The 25,163-nt window shown below is 53.3% G+C and overlaps 1 protein-coding gene across 50 annotated transcripts in view; it reads left to right on the top strand.

Moving 5' to 3' along the window:
- Positions 1-25,163, top strand: part of PHLDB1 (pleckstrin homology like domain family B member 1) — a 47,527-nt gene that overhangs the window by 6,333 nt on the left and 16,031 nt on the right. For 9 of the 50 annotated variants that reach the window (XM_081271577.1, XM_081271555.1, XM_081271566.1 and 6 more), the window contains 13 exons: positions 160-283; positions 1,380-1,550; positions 6,430-6,810; positions 10,359-10,484; positions 12,144-13,495; positions 16,343-16,624; positions 17,051-17,191; positions 17,272-17,409; positions 19,890-20,018; positions 20,365-20,520; positions 23,700-23,810; positions 23,969-24,058; positions 24,595-24,738. In XM_081271577.1, the coding sequence (XP_081127703.1) occupies positions 160-283; positions 1,380-1,550; positions 6,430-6,810; positions 10,359-10,484; positions 12,144-13,495; positions 16,343-16,624; positions 17,051-17,191; positions 17,272-17,409; positions 19,890-20,018; positions 20,365-20,520; positions 23,700-23,810; positions 23,969-24,058; positions 24,595-24,738 (3,345 nt within the window). The remainder of the gene's footprint in view (positions 1-159; positions 284-1,379; positions 1,551-6,429; positions 6,811-10,358; positions 10,485-12,143; positions 13,496-16,342; positions 16,625-17,050; positions 17,192-17,271; positions 17,410-19,889; positions 20,019-20,364; positions 20,521-23,699; positions 23,811-23,968; positions 24,059-24,594; positions 24,739-25,163) is intronic. The other 41 variants (XM_081271541.1, XM_081271549.1, XM_081271546.1 and 38 more) reach the window with 7 other exon arrangements.

Below are 25,163 nucleotides of genomic sequence, written 5' to 3'. Positions count from 1 at the left end.
TTTGTGTAAGATTTTGTGCTAAGCCTTTCAGCACCTCAGAGCCCTTTGGAGAGAGAGGGACAAGGGCTGAAGAGAATGCTGGTGTGACTGGGACTAGGGTGTTAAGGTGCTGGCCCAATGTCTATAATGATGCTCATCTCCTACCCCCACTACCTGCAGAAAGGACCCTTGGACCTGATCGAGACAGGCAAAGGGCTGAAAGTGCAAACGGACAAACCGCATCTGGTGAGCTTGGGCAGTGGGCGGCTCAGCACAGCCATCACCCTTCTGCCACTGGAGGAAGGTAAGCGTGGACAGGGACTCCCCACCCTCATATTACAGGCATTCTGTTCTGGAGGCCATTCCCAAGCATATGTTGGGGGCCCTTCTGCCTCTGCCAGCAATGCTGGCCTTGTCTCAGCAATGCTTCCCCAGACCGCTTGCCTTCTTTGGTAGATAATCTGGCTCCATTCTAGGATTAAAGATCAGTTTAGAAACAAGAAGGAGAGCACATTGCTCTTAGCAACCAGTATGTCCCAGGGAAAAAGGGGTCCCACTCCAGGATGATGCCTGCGTGAGAGGCAGGACCAGTGGAGAATGACGAGATGGAAGAGGGGGCTCCATCTCCCAAGAGGAGGCCCTGGCGTGGCTCCCTATAATTCTCAGCTTCTGTCCTCCCCTCTTCTTTCCTGGCTGCACCTGTTGCCTGGGTGATACTACATTCCCCACATTCTCCAAATACCAGTCCCAGGGACTCTGCCAAGGAGGGGCTGAGGGAGAGGCTGTACTGGGTGAGAGGAAGGAAGGGAAGGGACGGGTTGCAGGTGGCAGAAGGAAAAGGGGAGAGCAAGATTTAGAAGAAAGGCTGGGAACAGCCAGAAGGGGGAAAAGAAAAAGGAACTTAGTGGGTGGGTAGAGAAACTAAAGGTGGTATCCTCCTTTTCTACTCTCTCAGTCTGGCTCCTGTGCCCTTTGTGCCTTCCCATTCCAAGGCAGAGTTTTCTGTTTGAGAAGAGCTTTTGGGGCTGGGGATGTGGCTCAAGCAGTAGCGCGCTCGCCTGGCATGTGTGCGGCCCGGGTTCGATCCTCAGCACCACATACCAACAAGGATGTTGTGTCCGCCGAGAACTAAAAAATAAATATTAAAAATTCTCTCTCTCTCTCACTCTGTCTCCTCTCTCACTCTGTCTCCTCTCTCACTCTCTCTTTAAAAAAAAAAAAAAAAAAAGAGAAGAGCTTTTGTCACTTACAGTCTCAACCAGACTCAGGGGCCCAGGAGGGGTGAGCTGTGGTGGGCAGAAATTCTCCCTGGAGCAGCAGGTGAAATGGATTCCCACAGTGACTCTTCTTGCTCTCTCTGCCTGGACAGTCCCCTGATTTAGTTTGCCTCCTGTCTTCAGGGAGAACAGTGATTGGCTCCGCAGCCAGAGACATCTCACTTCAGGGTCCAGGCTTGGCTCCAGAGCACTGCTACATCGAGAACCTGCAGGGTACCCTCACCCTCTATCCTTGTGGCAATGCCTGCACTATTGATGGGCTCCCCATCCGGCAGCCTACCCGACTCACTCAGGGTAAGATTGATGCCCCTAAACTGAGGAAGGAGCCTCTTGGTCACAGCTTGTGCATGCTGGGTATAGGGGAAACCTAACGTGGTGGTTACCATGGTAACTGCCTGAATGGTCATAGTCAGGTGCCTCTGGACTTACAAAACCCCTCCAGCAGCCAGACTTGTCTTCAACCTGCTTTTCATTTCTGGGTATCCTTACCTTGCCTCCCCACACCATGCGGAGAGAAGAGATTCTAATTCCTGCTGTCAGAGGGCCTGGGAGCGAGTGTGTGTGGCTGTTAATGGTTGTTGGGACAGAGCAAGTGGAACAGCAGTCTTTTTTAAAAAAAAAATATATATTTTTTTTAGTTGTAGTTGAACACAATACATTTATTCCAAACATTTAGTTTTATGCGGTGCTGAGGATCAAACCCAGGGCCCTGCGTGTGCTAGGCGAGCGCTCTACCGCTGAGCCACAACCCCAGCCCCGGAACAGCAGTCTTAAGGGGATCAATGGTGCTGTTCCTTGATGCCAAGAGGGAATTTAGAGAAGCCGTTGAGGAAGATGAAACCCCTGTGGAAATGGGGCAAGTTAGCTGAGTCTGATGGCAAAATCTGAGGACGTGCCTGTTCCTGCTACAAGACTGTCATGAATATGGTCACCGCTCTGTTTCCCAAAGCACCAGCCATTCTCTTATGCAAGGGAGACCCTGTGTTGTAAGGACCCCTAATTATGATGGTTATTAGGCTGGTAAAGGGCTGGCCAGGTGGCACTTTGACAGGCCAGGTGTGGAAGTCCTCTGGAAACTAGGTTCTGAGCATCATTTCATACAGTGAGTTGTTCCATCAGAGGAATAAGAAAAGCAGATGTGGGCGGGGCCAGAGGTGAGATTATAATGAAGACCAGAGCTTTGGACTACCCTGGCTCTGCACAGAGGGACTCTCACTGGTTGGAAGCCCTTTGTCAGGGGAAATCCCACTCATTCCATTGTCTCCCAAGCTCCTTCTATTCACATGCCTGGGACCTTTAAGTGCCATTTTCTTCAAAATTGGCCTAGGAATGACCATGCCCCACTCCTTCCTCCTGCCCCTGAGGTGAGCACAGGGTAGGGAAACAGACTGCAGAGAGACAGGTCCCCAGCAGCAGTAGGGCAAGTCCTTGCCTTCTCTAGGGCTTCAGGGTTTCTGACTCTGGTTGAGAAAGAGAAACCCAGGAAATGGGGCTTTGGTCATGATGCCATCTGGTTCCTGATGGTCCGGTTCAGTCTCAGAGGGAGCATCTGCTCCAGGATTTGGGTGCGTGCAGGTGAGACAGCAGAGAAACCAGGAGAAGCAGGGCAAAGTTCAAAGGTGGCCCAGCCCTTACTCCCCAGCCCCCAATCCCATTGCTTCCATGGTTAAGAACACCTTTGCCCCTCGTGCTGTGAGCAGGGTAGTTGTGAGCAGTGCTCCCTATGCCTCTGTTGGATCTTCCCAGAGCATCTTCAGTTCCCTGAGAAGAGGGCGGGCCTGAGGCCATGATGGAATTTTTAAGCATTTCCTGTGGCCCCCGTGACCCCCCTTCCTCAGCCAGAAGCCCACCCTGCCAAGTATGTACCCTCCCACTCTCTTTTGACCCTAAACTCCCTTTACCCCCCACCCCCCAGTAGCCTTCTTGTCTGGGCTCGCCTGTCTTAGAAGCTTGGCAGCCTGTGGAGGGGTAGGCGGAAGCACAAAGGAATGGGTGTTCTTCTCTGAAGCCCTCCCCCTCCCTGGGCTCCAGGAGCTAAGGGTTTCCTTGTCTCATCTCTGGAGCAAGGCACCAAGCCCAGCCTTGCCTGGCCCCACTCCGGACATTCTTGGGAGTGCGTTTCCTTGGGAACTGGGTGGCTCGGGGTGCATGTGTTATCTGTGTGTCTGTGTAACAGAAGTGTGTTTATGTATCTCTGGATATGTTTGTGACTCTAGGCTTGTGTATTTCTGCATTTGTTTGTGTCTTTCCTTGTGTTTATGGATCAGTGTGTTCAAGTGGGTGTGGGGGTGAATCCAGGACTGATGGTACCAAAATGCCCATGAGTGTACTTAAGTGTTTATATGAGAACTCACTGGCCATATGCCTTCGGGTGGGCAGATGCTTGTGAGGACTATTTAGGGCTGGGTTTTGTGGCTCAGTGGTGGAGCCTTTGCTCAGCATGTGTGAAGCCCTGGATTCCATCCTTAGCACTGGGTGGCGGGAAGGGGGGATTTTCCCTGTCTTATTTCTCTTATATGGCCTTATAGAGTGGACCCTCCTCTTTAAAAAACAGAGGGGGTCTTGGGAATAACAAGGAGTCTGCTCTGGCTGGGCCAGGCCTTAGAAACATCATTCTGGGCACTGTGCCCAGCCATGGGCAACTTGGAGAGACACGCTTCATGACAGGCAGAGATGGCAGTGACAGGCTCTTCCAGCAGGAGTATGCTTGGGGGGGGAGGGGGGAGGCGGGCAGAGAGCAGATGCCAACCTTTATCCTAGAGCTATGAACATGGGAGCATGAAGTGAGGGACCCAGGGGGACCTCGATTCCTCTCAGTACGGGAGCATCTTGGCACATCCCGTACTGCCCTCTCCTCTACAGAGCAAGAGGTGGAGCTGGGAATAGGACCAAGGAAATAAGGCAGAATCTCATTCTGGGTCTAGGCTGCCCCACCCTGGGATCACAGAGCCAGACCACATGAAAGATCAGGGAGCGGACTAGGAAGGGGAGGGTCCAGAAAGCCACACAGCTCAGGGCGCTGGCTGTCTAGACAGGAGGTCCCCTTCTGCTCCTGATGCACACTGCCAGCCTTTGCCTCCAAGCGTCCTTTACTTTCAAAACCCCACATTGGTGGGTAGGGGCTTGTGTGGGGCCAGCAGAGGAGTGTGCTTTCTGGGGTCCAGGACATTGGGCCTCTTCTTCCACCCAGTTATCAATTATTCCTTCTGTAAATTGGGAGGGAAGACTCCAAGCTTTCTGATAGGAGATTGATGAAGATCTTGACTAATACGGCTCCAAGGAAAGAGCACAAGCGACGCCTCGGAGCTTTCCCACTTCCTTGCGTCTGTCTCCTGCCCTGGTTTTCACTGGCGGGCATCGCTGCCTGCCTGGGTCTGTCCAGCTGGCCATCACAGTTTCCAGATCTATGAATCACTCTTCCTTGAGGAGGTTTTGTTTTCTAAAACCTCCCCTCAGTTTGCATTTGACCCTATATGGTTTTTCCTTTTTCCCCTCAGAAGGGGAATAAGTTTCGTGTGTGTGTGTGTGTGTGTGTGTGTGTGTGTGTGTGTGTGTGTAGCATGGCAGTGACTGCATGTGGTGATCGGCTATTCAGCAAGGGTGGAAAATTTCCCTCATTATTTCTCTAAGGAGGCTGGTATGTGTGTATGTGTATATATACACACACTTTATTATTTAAAAAATTTTTTTGTAGTTGTAGATGGACAGAATGCTTTTATTTTATTTGTTTATTTTTATGTGGCATTGAGGATTGAATCCAGTGCCTCACTCATGTTAGGCAAGTGCTCTGCCCCTGAGCTACAGCCCCAGCCCATACACACACTTTTTTATATACTAAGGATTGAACCCAGGGGCACTTTACCAGTGAGCTACAGTGGTATGTATGTGTGTGTGTGTGTGTGTGTGTGTGTGTATGTATGTGTATATATATATATATATATATATATATATATATATATATATATATATATTTATTTATTTATTTGGAGACAGGATCTCTCTAAGCTGAGGCTGCCTTGAACTTGTGATCCTCCTGCCTCAGCCTCCTGAGTTGCTGGGGTTACAGGTGTACACCACCACAACTGGCTATATTTATTTATTTATTTTGTTTTGAAATGGGGGTCTCACTATGTTGCCCAGACTGGCCTTAAACTTGAGATCCTCCTGCTCAGCTTCCCGAGTAGGTAGGATCACAGGCAAGCACCACTGGAGATTAACTTTATTTAAGAGTCTCTCCAGGGTCTGAGCAAAAGGATAGCTATTCCCTAGTAAGAGTGAAACTAAGACAGGGAGTAGGGCCTGGGAGAATATGTGCATGAGAATAAACGTGTGTGAGACATAAGAGTGGTCTATGTGGAATGAAGTGTTTGTGAGACCCTGTGCCCAGCTGATGTGGTGTCAGTGTGACTGAACAGTGTTGGTATGTCTTTGAGAGTTGGTGTGGGGATGTGTGAGCTGCCTAACATGTATTGTGTCCCAGGGTGAATGTGGTGTGTCCCCTAAGATTCTAGTGTCCAGGGTCAGTTCCTTGGGACAAGAGCAACTCTCTGGGGCTCCAGTTGGGTGGTAGGTACCAGCCTGGCTCAGAATCTTCAGCCTGTCCCTGGAGGCACCAGAGACAGATGGCCCTGTTTTCCAGATAGAAAGTGTATCTTATTGGGGGAGAGAGCACTTGGGAGCCCCAGGAAGTGGGCTGGTTTGGAAGGGGCAATACTTTGGTCCAGCCTGGGTCAATGGGAGTGAGATCTGGGGAGTAGGGACTGGAAGAGTAGATATTTAGGATGGAGACAGGATCTGGACTGTGCTGCCTGTATTGCACAGAGCACTGCTTGACCTGAGTCCCCAGCTTGGGTGACCTTGTCACAGTAGAGACTGAGGTCCAGAGCTGAACCTAGTGACCTACCTGGAACCTACTGGGCCCCCACTCTTCTACTCTTCCTCAGTAGAACCACGGAATGTCCTCTATGGTCACTAAGGGCATCCTCCTCATTCTCTGGATAAGTCATCCCAAGCCAGAGGGTGTGACTGGCCCAAGGTGACACTGGCCTGAACCCCAGACCTCCGCCACAGACTTACCCCAGAGAGTCCTGGGCGAAACCTGCACTTGACCTCACTCCAGCTTCCTGGCTCTTCAACCTCTGGCCTCTATATTTACCTCTCACTTTTCCTTCAGGCGTCACCTCCCCCGAACCTCTCCTCCCTCTCCGCCCCACTTTTCCTCCAGTCCCTGGCGCGGGATCCCCAGCTTGCTGCCGGTCTGCATCCTCCCGCCCCGCCCCGCCTCTCCATCCAGCTCCACACTCGTCTCCTCCATCACTTCCTCTTCCCCTCCTCCTCGCCTTTGTCCCTCCCTCCCTGGCTCCCTTCCCCCGCCGCTGGTGGCCGGCCCGCCCCTCCCTGGGCATTGGCGGCTGCTCGAAGCCTGGCTGCTCGCTCGGAGCCTGGAGCTGGCGGCGCGGGAGGTCGGCCCGCCCCCTCAAAGGCCCCGGGCGGGCCGGGGACCTGCAGGGCCCGCGCTGGCCGGGGCCCACCGTCCGGAGGTCCGGGTCCAGCGGTGAGTGCTCAGCCCGGTCAGCCACAGCCCCTGGCGGCTGGGGCGTTCTAGGAGGGTGGGTACAAGGAGGGGGATGGGGTGTTTCGACCTCTGTTTGGGAGCTTGAGGGTGTGAGACTCCAAGGTTGTGAGTCCCTGAACATTTCTGAGTGGGGTTCTGGGCTTGGGGCCACTTCTCAGCTGTGCAGACCTCATCTCTCCTAGCGCTGGGCAGTCCCCTCCTGGGATCCGCCTCCCAAGGGGTCGAGGGATCACGGTTAGGATGAGGGGAGCCTTGTTGTGGCCGAGAGGGGTCTCTGATGGGAAAAACCAAGGCTCTTGTTCCTATTCTCCCTTCGTCCACCCTCCCTTTGGCCAGTCCATTCTATGTGTGACCAGCAGGGCAGTGAGTGTCGCTCTGTGTGTGCCAGTGAGCATGGCTGCCTATGATTCTGTGTGTGTTCCTATGAGTGTGTCTGTGTGTGGTGTTTCCCCTGTGCATCTCTCGGAGGCAGGATCCACCCTCTCCTTTGCCCAGTGTTTTCCCTCTAGATGTGCAGATTCTCTACCCACCTGCAGCAGCTGGACCTTAGGTGCTCTGTGCATGGGGGTCAGGGACCATGACTTTGGTTGGGTTCCTGGGCTTTCAGACAGGGCTAGCCTTGTGGGTGTGGAGAAGGAGTGGACAGAGAGGCCACTTCTTCCCCTGGGGGCGGTAGGTGCCAGAGTTGGGGCTATGCCTGAGGCCCCTGAGTGCAAATAGAAAGTTAATTTGGGCAGGAGCTGGGCTGCTCTCAGTCCTGCTGCCCTCCTGCCCGCTCTATTAATACAGCTCTAGCTCTGCTGCCTGGCATCACTATTTATAGCCCAGAGGGAGCGAGGCCACACCCCCGTGTGGGGTAGGGGGAGGGGCAGGTGCCTCCAATCCTATACTGGCCAGGGTAAGAGGGTCCATAGATACTCACAGCCTTCTTGGGTGGGCCTGGCACTGCTGGGATGGGATCCACCCAGAAACCCCCTCCTTCCCAGTTTGGACTGTGTGTTCAGGCTCTTCCTAACCTCTGTCCCTCTCCCTCCATCAACCTCGAGTTGAGTGGGTCTGTCTAGACCCTGCAAACTCATCATTAATTAGTTTGTTAAATGGCTGAAAGGAAGGAGAAGGGCCAGGCAGGGCCATTCCTGAAACAGCTGTGGTTGTAATTAGGTGGACGGGGTGGTTGACTGGCATTTATTTCAGTTATGATTACTCTGGGATCAGCTTCTCTGATTGGTGACTTGGCAGAGAAGGCGATCCCCTTTCCTAACCACCCATCACCCTGGGCGGGCCTTTGGGTGTGCCAAGGGAGTGAGCGGCTTTGTCTGATATGGGCTTCTTGTCCTGCTAGTCCTCCGCCCCATGGCAATGCCAGGGGTCTTAAGAATGGACTCCTGAGCTTCTCAGTAGGGGGCCTGCCAAAATACCCACGTGGCCTGGGATGCCCTTTGCCCTTGCTGCCTCCCTGAGCTGCACTGTCTCAGCGTCCAGGAATGTAGACTTCCCTGCCAGTCTTAGCTCAGACTGGCATGAAGTTTGGGGTGCCAAGTGGCATTGGGTTGGGTAGACAGGAGGCTGAGACCAGGGGTGTGGACAAATGGAATGGTGGGTGGTAGAGAGCAGGGGCTCTGGCCTCTCCTAGCATAGCATCTTCTATAGGAGTCCTTTAGCACCTGGTATGGCAAGGAGGTGGAATTCTGCCAGCCAGGCTTAGGCGCCTGAGGGGACACCTGCCACTGTGCACACTCTTGAGCCCCTGGCTACATTTTCTGGCTCCCACATAATAACCTCCCCCTTCTATGCACTCACACTTCCTGGGCAGGACTAGGCTTGTGTCTACCGCCTGGGAATGGGCTTTACTGAGCCCAGTGGTCTGGGTCTGACTAGATTCCAGGTGAGACTAGAGGAATAGCCAGAGGATGCCATGTCAAAAAGAAACAGGGTTAAAAAAAAAAAGAAAGAAAGAAAGAAAGAAACAGGGTGGCCAGGCACAGTGGGACACCTTTGTAATCCCAGTGACTCAGGAGGCTGAGGAAGGAGGATCACAAGTTCAAGACTAGCCTCAGCAACTTAGTAAGGCCCTAAGCAACTTAGTGAGACCCTGTCTCAAAATAAAAAATAAAAAAGGGGCTGAGGATGTAACTCAGTGTAAAGCATCCCTGGGTTTAATTCCAGTGCTGAAAAAGAAAAGAAAAGAAAAGAAAAGAAAGAAAGAAAGAAAGAAAGAAAGAAAGAAAGAAAGAAAGAGAGGGAGGGAGGGAGGGAGGAAGGGAGGAAGGGAGGGCTGGGGATGTGGCTCAAGCGGTAGCGCGCTCGCCTGGCATGCGTGTGGCCCGGGTTCGATCCTCAACACCACATACAAACAAAGATGTTGTGTCTGCCGAGAACTAAAAAATAAATATTAAAATTCTCTCTCTCTCTCAAAAAAAAAAAAAAAAAAGGAAGGAAGATCCTTAGATTCTCAGAGAGGGTGGCAGTAATCCTGAGGCCACACAGCAAGAAGGAATCTGACCAAACCATGGCTTTTCCTTTGTCCACTATCTCAGAGTTTTATTTGTGTCTCTGGTAGTTGCTGCCTTTTAAATTAAACCCTTCTAGCTGGGCATGGTGATGCATACCTGTAATCCCAGTGATTTGGGAGGCTGAGGCAGAAAGATCAAGGCCAGCCTGGGCAATTTAGTGAGACTCTTTCTTGAAATTAAAAATAAAAAGGGCTGGAGGAGGGCTGGGGATGTGGCTCAAGCGGTAGTGCGCTCGCCTCGCATGCGTGCGGCCCGGGTTCGATCCTCAGCACCACATACCAACAAAGATGTTGTGTCCGCCGAGAACTAAAAATAAATATTAAAAAAAAAATTAAAAAAAAAAAAGGGCTGGAGGGCTAGGGATGTGGCTCAGGGATTGAGTTCTTGCCTAGCATGCATGAAGGCCTGGGTTCAATACCCAGCACTGCAAAAAAAAAAAAAAAAAAAAAAAAAAATAGAAAACCAAACTGCTGGAGATGTGGGGATGTAGCTTATTGGTAAGGCACCCTGGGTTCAATCCCTAGTACTGGAAAAACAGTAAAAAACAGACTAACTGTTCTATTCAGAAGATGATTGGATGTATCATGAATCTAGGTTGGGGGTAGGAGGATGTGGTATTCATGTTCTCTGAAGAACTTTCTCCACTGATGGTATTTTTCACACATGGTCTTTTTAGCCCGGTAAGCTCAGTGGTATGGTCCCATTTTTCGGAGGAGAGAACTAGAGTTGGAGGTGAAGTAACTTCACTGAAAGATCTCACAGGTGGTAGTGAGAAGAGGAATTAAGAGGATGTAGTTTGGGGACTTGCCTGCCAGTGTTCTTTCTACTCTGCTCTGTGCTGTGGAGCCCCACACAGGCCCAGCTCAGGGACAGGCAGGGTCAGGTGTGCATTGTGGGGACACTGTAAGTATAGGTGGGAACTGCTTTTTGGAGTTGGGGGTGAACCTACTAGTGCTGCGGGTTGGGATGGCTTTGGCCCTGCTTGTCCCTTGCAAGCATTTGCTTTCTCTGCAGGCTGCATGTTGTGCCTGGGTCAGTCCACCTTCCTCCGCTTTAACCACCCTGCTGAAGCCAAGTGGATGAAGAGCATGATTCCAGCAGGGGGCCGGGCTCCTGGGCCCCCCTACAACCCTGGCTCTGGTAGGTGTCTAGCCTGGGCAGGGTGATGCTGGGTTGGTGGTACCCCTTTGACCTCTTCTCGCCCACTTCAACCATTCTTACAGTGTTAGGGTGGGACAATATACAGGGTCTGGTCTCGCTGCCACCTACCATAGTCTGCTGGAGAAGGCCAGGCAGAGGGGCTACTGGGAGAGAGCCGAGGCAGTGCTGCTTGGCTGAAATTGGGAATTGATGTACCTTGAGGGATAGAGGGGTCTCCCTGTCTTTATCCTACTGACCTAGAAGAGGCCACTCAGTGTCTGGGACCCTGCCTTCTTATGATACCACCAGGAACCTCACCCTCAAGAATGGCCTGAGCATTAGGTTGAACTCCCAGTAAGCCCTGGTGGGGCCCACCTGCTGGTGATCATGTTCTTGGGCCCTACCCAACCTCAGGCCTTGCCATGCTCGAGGATGACTCAGAGGAGCAGCTGCAGTTTGTGTGTGTATTATTGATCCCCAGAGGAGAATCGGTGATTGTTCTAGGAACCAACACAGGCCTCCTCAGCCAGCTGCCTAGGGGTGGGGGGCAGTGAGTCTGCCCCTCTAGACTTTGCAGTGGCATTCAATGGCTGCAGGGCTATAGGTGCCAATGTAGCTATGGGGCAGATGGACACATGTGTCTGGGACATCTGGTGGAGTAGTTATCAGCAACCTAAATGTATAGTCCGGGAACTTGAAGAAAGTTGAGTGGTCATTGGGATCAACACCATCCATGACAACCCCATCTGACTGTGTTGCACACAGTCCCAGAATTTTGGACCCATGCTCTGTCTTGCATAGGAGTTCCCTTCTCCTCTTTCTCAACCCCAGTCTCTTCTAGTCCCCTGGGAGCACAGAAGCCTAGATTCCTAGTCCACTCCCTGGTTAATTTTACCCTGCCTCCACCCCAGCCTTGTTATGCCACTTCTCAGAGCTGTTTGAGGCAATGGTTCCAGGGACTGCAGTCCCCTGGTTGGTTGACAAGGGGCCAGGCAAAGGCAGGCTCTTGCTGGTGTGGCTTAATGGGATAATTGGAGGCATTGGCTGGCCAGCGGGGCTTCCAGGAACCAGCCATTAGCACTGAATCCCTCCCCTGCCTCTGATTGGACGGAGCGCTCCAGCGCACAACCCTTGCCCAGCCCTGAGGCTTTGTTTTTTTCCCTGGGTCTCTGGCTGCTGTGTTGGGAGGAAATGATGTCCTATTAGAGTAGGAGGCCCTGGAACTTCTGGCCCACTCCACAGTAGGTCCCATCTCCTTTGCAGAATGCCCCCTTACCCTTCCTGAAGAGAGATGTAAGGACGATGAGAAAACCAAGGCAAGAAGGAGTCTAGTCCAGGGGCAAGTTGGCAAAAACTAGGCTTAGATGTATCCTGGCGTTTTGCTAACTTTGTCCTATGTCATAAAATGTTAGAGCCAGGAGGGTTCTGCCCATCTTCTTCCTTTACAAAAAGGAGACACTGAGGGCAAGTAACTTGGCTAAGGATACAGAGCACAGCAGTGGCAGAGCTGACTGGTGCCAGCACCTGGTGAAGAACCCAGATATCCTGGCTTCTTCAGATCTGGGCTAGGAAGAGGTGGGGTGGTGTCCTTGCTCTTGTGCATATGTAGCTTCCAAAGCCCAAGGCCAGAGCCTGAGACCTCTTTGCTTTTTCCCTCAGCTGAATCAGAAAGTCTGGTGAATGGGAACCACACCCCGCAGCCTGCAACCCGGGGACCCCCAGCTTGTGCCAGCCACAGTTCTTTAGTGAGCTCCATTGAGAAGGACCTGCAGGAAATCATGGACTCACTGGTGCTAGAGGAACCTGGAGCTGCTGGCAAGAAGCCTGCTGCAACCTCCCCACTGTCGCCAATGGCTAATGGTGGCCGCTACCTGCTGTCCCCTCCAACCAGCCCTGGGGCCATGTCTGTGGGCTCTAGCTATGAGAACACCTCTCCAGCCTTCTCACCACTCTCTTCACCAGCCAGCAGTGGGAGCTGTGCCAGCCATTCACCCAGTGGGCAGGAGCCAGGACTGTCTTCTGTCCCCCCACTGGTGCCTGCTCGCTCATCCAGCTACCATTTGGCCCTGCAGCCCCCACAGTCCCGCCCAAGTGGTGCCCGCTCCTCTGAGAGTCCCCGGCTGGGTAGAAAAGGAGGTCATGAGAGGCCTCCCAGCCCTGGCCTCCGTGGGCTATTGACTGATAGCCCTTCAGCCACGGTCTTGGCAGAAGCCTGCAAAGCCACTGAGAGCCCCCGACTGGGAGGGCAGCTGCCTGTGGTAGCTATCAGCCTAAGTGAATACCCAGCTGCCGGTGCCCGCAGCCAACCCACCAGCATTCCTGGCAGCCCCAAGTTCCAGTCTCCAGTTCCTGCTCCTCGCAACAAGATCAGTACACTCCAGGACCGTCCTCCAAGCCCTTTCCGTGACCCTCCCAGCACGGAGAGGGTATTGACAACGAGTCCCTCTCGCCAACTGGTGGGCCGAACATTTTCAGATGGGTCAGCCACCCGCACCCTGCAGCCTCCTGAGAGTCCCCGCCTGGGTCGGCGGGGCCTGGACAGTATGCGAGAACTCCCTCCCTTGAGCCCGTCTCTGTCCCGACGAGCTCTCTCCCCACTGCCTGCTCGGACCACCCCAGATCCCAAGCTCACCAGGGAGGTAGCAGACAGTCCACGGCCCCGGCGGTGGGCAGCCCATGGAGCTTCACCGGAGGACTTCTCCCTGACTTTGGGGACACGAGGCCGCAGAACACGGAGTCCCTCACCCACCCTGGGGGAGTCCTTGGCACCTCGCAAGGGCAGCTTCAGTGGCAGGCTGAGCCCAGCCTACAGTCTGGGTTCTCTTACTGGGGCTTCGCCACGCCAGAGTCCTCATGCCCAGAGGAAGCTCTCCAGTGGGGACTTGCGGGTGCCTGTCACTCGGGAAAGGAAAAATAGCATCACAGAGATCAGTGACAATGAAGATGACCTCCTGGAGTACCACCGGCGGCAGCGCCAAGAGCGGCTCCGGGAGCAGGAGATGGAGAGGCTGGTGAGAAGATGCCAGGGAGACTGCCACCATCCAAGGCAGGGTCTCTGCCAGGGTGTGGGCAGGCCAGCTGGCAGAGCAAGGGGGCCCTTGGATAGGGCCTGGGCTTATGCATCCCCAACTTCAGGATACACCTTAATGACTAGTATCTCATAGTTCTGGTGCCCTGAAGAGTAACTTTGAAACCTCTAAGGCTTTATTTTAAATTCTTGCTAATTTTGCATAGATTCTACAACAGAGCATTTGTTTTAATGTATAAACTAAGTTTTAATTATTTGCCCGAGTACAGTGAATCTCTAGGAAAGCATACCACTTTTTTTTTTTTTTAATATTAATTTTTTAGTTTTAGTTATGGTGAGGCCTTGTATCTCTCAGTTTGAGAAGCAGGTTGTGGGGATGAAAAGGCTGAGGCCCAGAGAGGGAATTGGATTTTCTGAAGTAATACAACAAGTTTTGGCAAAGTTGGAATTGGAACCCAAATCTGCTGTCTTTCCATCTCTGTCTGGGGTTTTTTCTCCCCGTTTTGGTACTGGGGATTGAACTCATGGACACTCCACTACTGCCTGCCCCATCCCTATTTATTTATTTATTTATTTTGTTTTGAGAGAGGGTCTTGTTAAGTTTACCAGGCTGACCTTGAACTTGTGATCCCCCTGTCTCAGCCACCCCAGTAGCTGAGATACAGGTGTGCGCCACAATGTCCAGCTTGAGGCTTGTTCTTTTTTTGGTACTGGGGATTGAACCCAGAGGTGCTGAACCACTGAGCCACATCCCCAGCCCTTTATTTGTTGTATTTTGAGACAGGATCTCATTAAGTCGCTAAATTGCTGAGGCTGACTTTGAACTTGTGATCTCTTGCCTCATCCTCTGAGCTTCTGCGATTATAGGCATACACCACAGTGCTTGGCCACCCTGGGATCTCTTCCTTTGAGGGGCAGTGAGCTTGGCTCCAGACACAGGCAGAATTCCCCAACTCTTCCGGCATTGAGGCTTGTTCTTTAGAATAGCTCCTGGTCCTTCTTTCTTGCTTCTTTTTGACCTCTACAAATGGAAGGCAGCTGCTCATCTCAGCCCCAGCAGGATAACTGGGAGTATGGTAGCAGGGAATAGGGAAAGAACAGGGTGGGCAGCCCCTGGCTGGCATGTGTGATTGTGACCTATGCGTCTGCGTGTGTGCATGTGGGTGCATGCAGGGCTGGGTGTGGTTCTGGGCAGCTGTGCTGGAGTTGGCATCTGAGCTGGGTTGGGGCCGGGGATTCTCCAGATAGTACAAGGAGCTCCAGAGGCTCTGGCCAATGTGTACATACTTGAGCCCACATACAGGAAAATGGATTCTGCTCACTTTCCCTTGAGAGTGGAAGCATGGGGTTCCTGAGGGCCCAGGAACTATGGGATTGGTTTAAGGAGAGGAACTGGAACTGGAGACCCTTTGGGAAGAAGCTGGACAGTTTGGGGTGAGGGTGTGCAACAGTGTGCTTCTGCTGGGTGGAAAGTGGGCTCCCGGTCTTTCCCAATGCTCCATCTTCAGTCACTGTTTGGCCCTGGCCTACATCACAGTGCTTGGCCACCCTGGGATCTCTTCCTTTGAGGGGCAGTGAGCTTGGCCCCAGACACAGGCAGAGTGCCTCAACTCTTCCACTGAGCCTCCCCACCCCCATCCCGTCACACAGGCACACCTTACCACCAGCCCTGACCTGCCCCACCTGCCACTTTAAGTCTTGGAGGCTGCCCGCCCTGCCCCTCCCACCCCAACCAGGCTGCTTATCTGGGTCCTAGGGCGGGGGCAGGGCATGGGCCCAGCCTTCTGGGTGCTGGGATTCTGTTCCTGCATTTTTTGCCATGGAACCGGGCAAGCAGCAGGAGGAAAACCAGGTAAGTGTGGAGGGGTGAGGAGTCATGGCTGAACTGTGTGTAGTCAGAAACCTTTGAAGAGGTTAACAGACCCCAGAGGGCCATGGGAGGCTCAGGACCAGGAGTCAGAGCTGGAGTATTGTGAATGGAGACTGGGACGCTGATCAGGAGCATGGTTGCACTATTTGTCCTCACATCTCCATCTTCTGAGAGGTGACTGCTTCTTGATGTGTGTAGGGAAGGCTGTAAGTGTCAGGGCCACAGAGCACTTGTATCTGGGTCTGCACATTCAACAGCTAGCAGCAGCCCTCCCTGCTGGTAAGGAGTCAGGGTGGCTTGGAGCTGGGATGGGGATAGGGAGGACTGGGTCTCAGCTATACCTCTTTTTCATGTGTGTCTGGGCTGAGTGTCAGGTCCTGTGGCCCCTGGGTCTGCTTCCCAGCCTGTCTGTCTGCTGGTGCCCACCCAGCTGTATGTGGACTGTGTTTATCTGTGTGAGTATGTATTTGTGCATGTCAGGGCTGGTGTCTGCGAGTGTGTCTACCTGTTAACGTAGGGCTAGTGCACACGTTGCATCTGCACCTGCCTGTGTGCATATCCCTGTGTCATTGTGCCCTTGTGTGTAAAATCTGTGTGTACCTGTGTCAGCGTGAGCACCTGAGTTGACATGTGTCTTATTGTGGTCTTCAGTCTGACTACCCATATGTCTCTGTGTGTGTTCAGGTGTGTCCTTGTGACCACGTGGAAGCCCCATCCTGGGATAGAATGAGAAGGGAAAGGAAACAGGAAGATAGGAGGGGCCGGCCACATGGACAGGTGGCACACAGGCTGGTTCCTTATGTCCACTTCTGGGGCACTCACCTTGCCTTGGTCTCCCACAGTTCTTGGGGCTGGTGCTCTCCTGACTTGATGCTGGGCCCCATGCATTTAGTGTTCCAGCTCTCCCTCCCCGCAGGGCTCGGCCTCTCCCTCATGCCCTGTTCTGTCTACCCTTCCCAGGAGCGCCAGCGCTTGGAGACCATCCTGAACCTGTGTGCTGAGTACAGCCGGGCTGATGGGGGACCAGAGGCCGGGGAGCTGCCCAGCATTGGGGAGGCCACTGCAGCTTTGGCACTGGCAGGTCGGAGGCCCTCACGAGGCTTTGCCGGGGCCATTGTGGCCTCTGGACGGAGCAGCGAGGAGCCTGGAAGTGCTGCCCAACGCCTGTGGGAGAGCGTGGAGCGCTCAGATGAAGAAAATCTCAAGGAGGAGTGCAGTAGCACAGAGAGCACCCAGCAGGAGGTGGGGTGGGCTGAGGGACTCGACTGGATGAGGGGCAGGGCCAGGGCACCAGAGGGAGGCTGGTGTGGTGAATGCCAGGACCCAGTGGGAGGGAAGTAATGAAGGCATTGTTTGGGAAGAGACCAGAGACCAGAGGTGTAGAAATGAGGAGGCAAGGAAAAGAACAGAGGTGGTGTTGACTTTCCCGAGTTATTAATAGGCTTTTCACCTGCCTTTCCTTGGGGCTCCACCCAGGCCTGGCACTCTGGTAAATCTTTATTCCCTGAGGCTGAGCTTTTATGGCTTCCCTGGCAGGCAGGCGGGTAGCCTCCTGTCTCAGTTCAACCACTCTTTCTAAGTGCCCTGAAGAATATGTGGTTTGGTCTCTTAATCTGTTATCTTGGAAGGCACTGGGCATCCTTGGCTGATGGCTGCCCTCCCCTCCAGCATGAAGATGCACCTAGCACCAAGCTCCAAGGAGAGCTGCTAGCCCTAGAAGAGGAGCGGGCTCAGGTGTTGGGGCATGTGGAGCAGCTCAAGGTCCGCGTGAAGGAGCTAGAGCAGCAGCTACAAGAAGCGGCCAGAGAGGTGAGCTGGCTGGTAGGGTACAGACCCCTATAGGGTCCCGAGTTCACTGTTTTAATAGGGATCTTGGTATCTACCTCCAGGCCGAAATGGAGAGGGCGCTGCTGCAGGGGGAGAGGGAAGCAGAGCGGGCACTGCTGCAGAAGGAGCAAAAGGCAGTGGACCAACTACAGGAGAAGCTGGTGGCCTTGGAGACTGGCATCCAGAAGGAGAGAGACAAGGTAATCCACACCTGGTCCAGCTTGGTGCTGGGAACCAGTGACCCAGGAGAGAAGGAGAAATGCCTTCCCTGGGGCCCTGAACCCCTCACCTTATGATCCACCCTGCATACCAGGTGGTTTCTGTGGTCCTCGAGGGCCAGGGGCCTAGTCCTCTCTGGAAGGTACCAGCTTGAAGGGTGCTGCCTGGGGCTGGGCTGGTGTTTGTGGTCTTCTCTGTCTGGGTCTCTGTGCTACCTCTGGGTGCCTGGGTTCCTGCCATTCTGGGCCCTTCATAGCCCTTTTAGGAAGTGCCAGGGCCCCTTCTTGGGCAGTGAGTACAGCTGGAGGGACTTGTGCTGGGAGGTGATTCAAGTTTGGGTCCCGCCATCTGGAGGACACTTTCCTCCAGCATGCCTCAGATGCTTAGGTTGTGGTCTTTGGGAGATGGTCCACAGGCCTCTGCTTCCCAAGTCTTCAGAATCTGCACCCTCCCATCTCAGATGGTCCCAGCTCCTGCCCCTGCCCCTTTCAGATTTCGTGCCAGCCTGCAGGGGCCGCTCCATCCCACAGGGGCCATTCCAGCATGTCCAAGATGCCCAACAACGTGCCAAAAGCTCTGAAGTGGAGAGGGGTCATCTATTTCTGGATTTGACAGTATTTTTCCAAGAATTAAATTTTCCCTTTGGATTTTTTGAGAGTATCTTCCTCTTGCCCTCAATTTTGAAAGTCTTAAAAATTCTTTTTTTTTTTTTTTTTTTGAGCTTTGGCTCTGGCCCCCAAAACCACACTCCCAAATTCTGTGCCAAATTAACTCCATGCTTGTCAACCAGGCCTGCACTAATGCCCTGTCTAATCACTGTCCTGGGCTCTCCGCATGCCCCTAACTGCCAGGCCACCCAGGCAGGGCTGAGCCACGCCTGCTTTTGCACTAACTCCACAGGTGCCTTCGTGCCCTGACCTCTCCCTTCTAATATTGTCTCCTTCTTGATGTGGGATCTTATGGTTTTGATCAGAAAGGAAGTCGCAGGAGGGCACAGCAGCTAAACTTTTCTCTATGGGGCATTGGCAGAAAGGCTATAAAGGTGGTGGTGGTGGTGGGGATGGTTGGCTCAAGAACTGCTCAGCCTGAACAGCCCCTCCCACTGGACAGTTAGCAGCTTCCTGCAGAGCAGGGGGAGGCAGGCTGTACTCCTTCAACCACCTGCCCTCTGGAGATGAGGGGTAAGGAGGTCCAGTTGTGGGCATGGCCTTGGAGGGATTGGACAGGACCTCTGTGTCAACTCAGTGGCTCCCCACTTAGTTTTCCCAAATCCACATACCCCAATCAGAAGAAGGGGTAGCCTCTCCCATCCTTCCCCGACCCCCTAGAGGCCATCTAGAACACAGGTTATTTTAAAGGCAGGGTCCAAGAATGTGGAAGTGCCTGGACCCCAGGAGCTTCTGATCAGGGCCTTCTTTTGGAGATGGGTAGGTGGGTGAGTGGTGTGGAGGGAAGAGGCAGGGTGAGTGGTGGAGTGCAGTGTAGGGGCTTACTCTCAGGGATGAAGCTCAACATTTCATGAGGAACCTGCCTGTCCTCACTTCTCATTGACTTGAGATTGCTTGGAGGCCTGGGCTTTGCCTTCTCTCTGGGCCCAGCTGTTTGAGGTTGTGGCAGTGAAGGTGCTGTTGGTGATGGTGGTAGTGATGGTGGTGGTGGAAAAGGTTCATTTATTTTCTCTTTACAGCCCTCAGCCCATGGCCCTACTTTGGCTTTGGTATCAGTAATCACAGTTTCTCCTTTGCCTGTCCTTTAGAGGGGTGACTCACCAACTCCTCCCCTCGTCCCCTTTGCCGCCCTCAGAGTGTCATCTCGCCCAGACAGAGCCATCCACTCCCGGGGCTCCTATTACCATGGCAACGAACTAATTGTAACCCTCATCCCTGCTGAAATTCAGCCTGCAGAGCTGGCACCCCACCCCCACCCAGAGCAGGAGGGGAGGGCAGCCAGGGTGTTGGGCTGGGGTCCCCTTGCTGCATTGCTGTAGCTCTAACATCCTCCCCAGCCCCTGGATTTAACTCATCACTCCTCTTTCTCCCTGGGTTAAATTTTGGTCTCTGGGCAGCGCGTGGAGCTTGAGGCTCTGCTTCACCAGGTAGAAATCAACTTTGACCTTGACTGGTTTGGAGAGGCAACAGAAGGCCTTACGTTAATACCTACCCAGACATTCCTAGTTCAAGGAACTCCAAGAGACCAAAATTTCCACCCTGCCCTACACCTGTGCCTGTCTTACACTGTCCCCTGCGCCACTGAGCCCTGTTTTACACCTTTGCTTCTGGCCTGTCTCCCTCTATCTCCACCCTGTTCACTTTCCCTTTCTGCCCTCTTCTTCCTTCTCTTTGATTTCTTGCCCTGCTCGCGGTCTCGCGCTGCGCCCGCGCCCCTCCCCCGCCGGGCCGGAGTTGAGGAGTGTGTGTTCTCTCTCCCCTGTGCCCCGCCTCCCTCCCCTCCCGCCGACCAGGAGAGGGCGGAGCTGGCCGCGGGACGGAGGCACCTGGAGGCCCGCCAGGCGCTCTACGCCGAGCTCCAGACGCAGCTCGATAACTGCCCCGAGTCAGTGCGGGAACAGTTACAGGAGCAGCTGAGAAGGGTCAGTTCCACCAGCCCCCTCCCCCGGCCCCCGCGGGCCACCGCCCAGACAGAAGAGAGGAGAGCAGTGGGACGGGACCGCCTGGCCCCTGCAGTACCTGCCGGACACCAGGGTCGGTGCTGTGGCTTGGAGGGGACCGGCAAGGTTGGGGGGGATCAGCGCTCCAGGCTGTGATGCCCGCTAAAGGCGCACAGCCGAACAGAGCAGAGGGAGTTGGGTGGGGGCAGGTGCCTTCCCTAGTTTTCCCGGGTGCAGCCCCCCAAACCCACACCTCTGTGGCCTGGCCTTCCTGGCCCAGAGTGGCGTTGTGAGCACCACCCAATTCCCGATGTCGCTGTCGTTGAAGGAGGCAGAGGCCCTGGAGACGGAGACAAAACTCTTTGAAGACTTGGAGTTCCAGCAGCTGGAGCGCGAGAGCCGCGTGGAGGAGGAGCGCGAGTTGGCAGGCCAGGGGCTGCTGAGGAGCAAGGCCGAGCTGCTGCGCAGTGTCGCCCAGAGGAAGGTGTGTCCCGTCCACTCCTGCTGAGGGCGGCCCGTGGGGAAGGGGGCTGGAGGCCAGTAACCTGCGTTGAAATCGAAGTTGGTGATGTAATGAGAGTTAACTTCACTTTTGAGGCCTCATTTCCCTGTCTGTAGTATTAGAAGTATAACAAGATTCTATGAGAATTAGTATGTAGAGGCAGAACAGGACATGATGGTAGAAAGTGCTCAACAAAGGATGGCTAAAATTAAGCTCTGACTCCCCTCAGTCTTCCAGTAGAAAGTGGAGTGGGCTCCCCTTGAGAGTTGGGCACTGATTGGTCAGAGAAGTAAAAGATGGAGGTGGAGAGCTGGGCATGGTGGCCCAAGCCTGTAATCCCAGCCACTTAGAGGCCAGGCCGAGGCAGGAGGATCAAAAATCCAAGACCTGCCTTGGAAACTTGGTGAGACCCTGTCTCAAAATAAAAAAAAAAAAAAAAAAAGAAAAGAAAAGAAAGGGCTGGAATGTAGCTCAGTGGCGGAGTGCCCCTGGGCTCAATCCCTAGTACCTCCCCCCCCACACACAAAAAGAGGAAGAAGAAGAAGAAGAAAAGAAAGATGAAGTGGAAGAGGAAGAGGCTTGCTCCTGTCATTATTTATTTATTTTAGTTTTGGGCATTGAACCCAGGGCCCCTCCTTCATGCATGCTAAGCACATACTCTACCACTATCCCAAGTCCTGCCCTTGCCCATGTAAGGCTGGGACACATATAGAGACCTATGATCTGAATATTAGAGCTAGCTGGGGCCCTAGGATAGGCATCTTCTAGATTTCATCTCTGGTTCAGTCTCCACATGGCTGAGGTATAAATCAAGGGGATTGAGTATTGTGTTCTGGTGGGTTCTGCTGCACTAGTGCTCTGATAATCTGCTTTTGATCTCAGCCAGACCAGGCACAATTGGTGACAGGATGATGGGCAGGTGTGTGTTAGGCTGAGGCAGGGGAGGGAATGGAGAAGACAGACCAGGTGGTTCACATGCTCTTGGCTGAGCCTCAAGCTCGTGCATCCATATACAAGCATTGAAGTTTGCCTGGCTGGAATGAGTGTGGAAGGTAAGGATGCAGATCTAGGGAACAGTGTCCAAAAGTGGTAAGTTGGGGGACTGGTTTGGTGGCAAAAGTGGAGCTGCTGGACCTCCCAAGTCCAGAGAGTCCATGCTTTCTTCCCAGAGCTGCATCCACTTTCCTGATGCAGCTGATGCAAGGAAAGAAGAAAACTGGCATTTCCCAAGCCCATGGGTGTGTGCCAGGGATCCTGCCAGGAGGCCTCCTTGCTGTCTTTAGGTCATCTCACAGGTGCTCTTATTCTCTTTTTATAGACAAGGAAACTAGGACCTGCAGAAGCCAAGTTTGTCCAAAGCCTCCCATCTATGGATTTCAGAGTTAGAGTTGGAACCCAGGCCAGCTTGGTCCACAATCCATGTTTCTTGTACTGTGGCCCACAGGGTCTAAGGGCTGGCACTTCTTCAGCCTCTTTTTCTTTCCTCCTAGAGGAAGTGCAGCAAAGAGCCTTAGATCAACTGATCTTGTGCCTTTGAAGCCCTAGTGGATGTGAGCTCAGGAAGTCTGGGAGGGGTCAGTGGTAGTGGGCTCTACTTCATTCCTCTCCACACCCACCATGGCCTCTGGGTGCCCTCAACCATTGAGACCCTGGGGGTCACATTCTTCCCCATGCTCCTCCTGGTGAGCCTTGCCTAATCTTCATCCTGGGCTCCCAGTGTCTCACCCCAGGCTGTGTCTGCCCTGGAGCTCTGTGCTTCTCTGTCCACTCTGGTTCAGAGCGGTTGAAAGCACTGGCCTTGGAATCCAACAGATCTGGTTCTAGCTATACCACTTACTAACTAAACTATGTTTGCTCCTAAATATGTCTGTTTTCACTTATGAAATGGGCATAAGAACACTTGCCTCATAAGATTAAAATGAGGTAACAAATGCAAAACATTTAGCAGAGTTCCTGGCTCCTACTAGATTTTTGGTAAATGGCACTCCTGCTGAGGGTCTGCCTGGCCTGCTGCAGCACTCACTTGAGATGACTCCAGGTTAGGGAGTCATGCCTTCCTCTCCCATGTGTTGCTCTGAAGATGCTTTAAGACCTTCTCTTCCAGAAAACCCTCCTGGGAATAACCCAGCCCATTGTCCCTAGCCCTCATGCTTCCCCCTCACTAGTGTCTTTTCATTTCCTTTCAGCACATGATTGTTGAGTGAGGCACTGTGTTAAGCCCTGTTGGGGTTATAGAGATGGAAAAGACACTGGTCCTGCCCTTGGATCTTATAGTTAGCCGGGGCTGGTGGTGGAGACAGATGTATTCACAAATAGCAATAGGATAAGAAGGGCAGTGAGGTGGAATCATATGAGCACAGTGAAGGGAGCAAAGAAATTGGTGATCAAGGAAGGCTTGTGGTGGGGTAGCATTTGTTCTGGGAGGATGAGGAGACTCAGGATGAGTGGACAAACCCCAGATAGCCCTTTTGGACTGAGGAAGGCCTGAGTCCAGAGGCGCAGAGCTGGGTATACAGCATGCCGAGCTAGGGGTACAGAGGGCCAAGCAGGCAGGAAACTGCAAAGGGTGGGACTGGTTGCCAGGTAAGGAGTTTGTGCTGTAACCTATGGGTAATGAGAAACCACTGTAAGATTTTGAGAAAAGAGGTAGTATGACCTTAGTTGTGGATTTAAAAAAACAAAAAAGAATTCAAGTAATATATATTCTTTTTAGAAAGATTAGAAAACTCAGATAAAGCCAGAGACCTTTTAGGAAGACATTTTGTGACCATGTAGAGTATATCAGAAATTTGAGAGTGGAAGCAGGAGGTTAGTGAGAGGACCCAGCTGGGTGGTGGCTGTGGGTGCATGAGGCAGGGAGCTATTCAGTGTCTCTAGGCTTCAGGAGCCATTGGCTATGGGGTGAGGGAAGGGAGATTTGGGGATCTGGGTTCTGGTGGTAATGCCTGGTAGCAAAGTGTCACTGGTTGAGGGAGGGAGGAGCAGAGATGGAGCTGGCCATGGCAGCCAGGTCTTCCTGGGTTGAGTCAAGGCCAAGGAGAAGAGGTGGTTGATTCCCTTCATTGGAGCCTGGGGTCTCTGGGCAGGAGAGAGTCAGCCATTCCTCACCTTGGGCTCAGCCCCATCTCCCCAGGGCCTGACTAATCACCCCATCTCCTTAGGAGCGCCTGGCCGTCCTGGACAGTCAAGCTGGGCAGATCCGGGCCCAGGCTGTGCAGGAGTCAGAGCGCCTGGCCCGGGACAAGAATGCATCCCTGCAGCTGCTGCAGAAGGTAGCTCCTTGGGTTGGGTGGGGCTTGGGAGTAGGGTGAGTGCAGGGAGCACAGAGGGCTGGGGTGGACCTTTGCCAGCATGGAGCCCCGGTCACAGAGTCCCCCCTCTATCACCCTTGCCCCCTCTTTCCTCTGACTCTGCCACTTGGGGCTCACAGGAAAAGGAGAAACTGACTGTGCTGGAAAGAAGGTACCACTCACTCACGGGGGGCAGGCCTTTCCCGAAGACCACCTCGACCCTCAAAGAGGTAACATTATTGGGTCAGCTCCTAGCTTCTGGTCAAGGGAGGGGTCCTGGGAGGCCTGGAGCAACATGTGCCACCTTCACCCCAATGATATCTTCCTGAATGGAGAGATTTGAGGAGTTCCCTGAGGTCTGGGATTGGCTGTCTGTGGCCACCAACTTGCTTCCTGTTAGTTGCTTTCGGGAGTCATCAATCTCATCATTTTGGGGGCTGAATTTTTGTGAGGGGCCTGGTGGACAGCTCAGAGGTTTGGTGGGGTACGGGGCTGTGTGGACTTATCTCAAGGGGCAGGGTAGGGATCAAGAGGTCCCGATGCTGGGGTTCCCTAGGCTGTAGTCTGGAGACAGGCTTTCATCTCAGAAGTGGGCATTGAGGCCCCTCAAGCAGTTCTTTCCCCATCTGTACATGCTGTGTGTGAAGTACACCTAGGATAGGTTTCCGGACCTCTCTCCAGCCTTCCTATCTCTTTCATTGCACAAGCAGTTTAGGCCTGAGTGGGCTGACTGGGCTGAGCCCCTCACCATGTACCCTCCCTATAGGCTCAGCTGCTCATCTCCGAATCCTCAGAAATGGGGCTGGGGACCAAGGCTCTGGGCCCATTCTCGGGGTCTTCTCAGGCTGGGGTCTCCTCTGTCTCCTTCACCCTGTCTGCTTCCACTCCACTCTGCCCCAAAGCACAAGAGGTAATTGCAGCTAACTGCCTGCTCTTCTTTGCCCGCTGCCTTGTCTGCGTGCCCACTGAGCTCCTGCCTACAGCTCCTCCCTAGGGCCCAGCTGAAGGGCGTGTGATGACTATCCTTTCGCTGGGCAGAGTGTGGGAGTTTGTGTGAGTGTGCCATTTTGTCGTCACAGAGTGCCTAATCAGCCTTTGCAAAATGAGAACATTGATTTGCATATTAAATTTGCGTGTATTCTGCATGCCACTCATCAATTTTCACAATACACTGGACACTCTGGCTCATTTTCCCTTTAAGTTACCCCAAAGGACAGTCTGGCTGTGGAGCTCATCCTGCGTGGGTGCCCTGCATAGGGCAGGCCAAGGAATCTATGCTTTGATCCAGCATATATTGTGGGTGCCTGCTGTGCCTCCAGCACATAGATAAGCTCA

Source organism: Spermophilus citellus, assembly GCF_964194105.1.
Source record: "Spermophilus citellus genome assembly, chromosome: 2".
NCBI classification, from domain to species: domain Eukaryota; kingdom Metazoa; phylum Chordata; class Mammalia; order Rodentia; family Sciuridae; genus Spermophilus; species Spermophilus citellus.
Note: the sequence above shows the minus strand (reverse complement) of the source record. Positions and strands in the feature narration are given on the sequence as shown.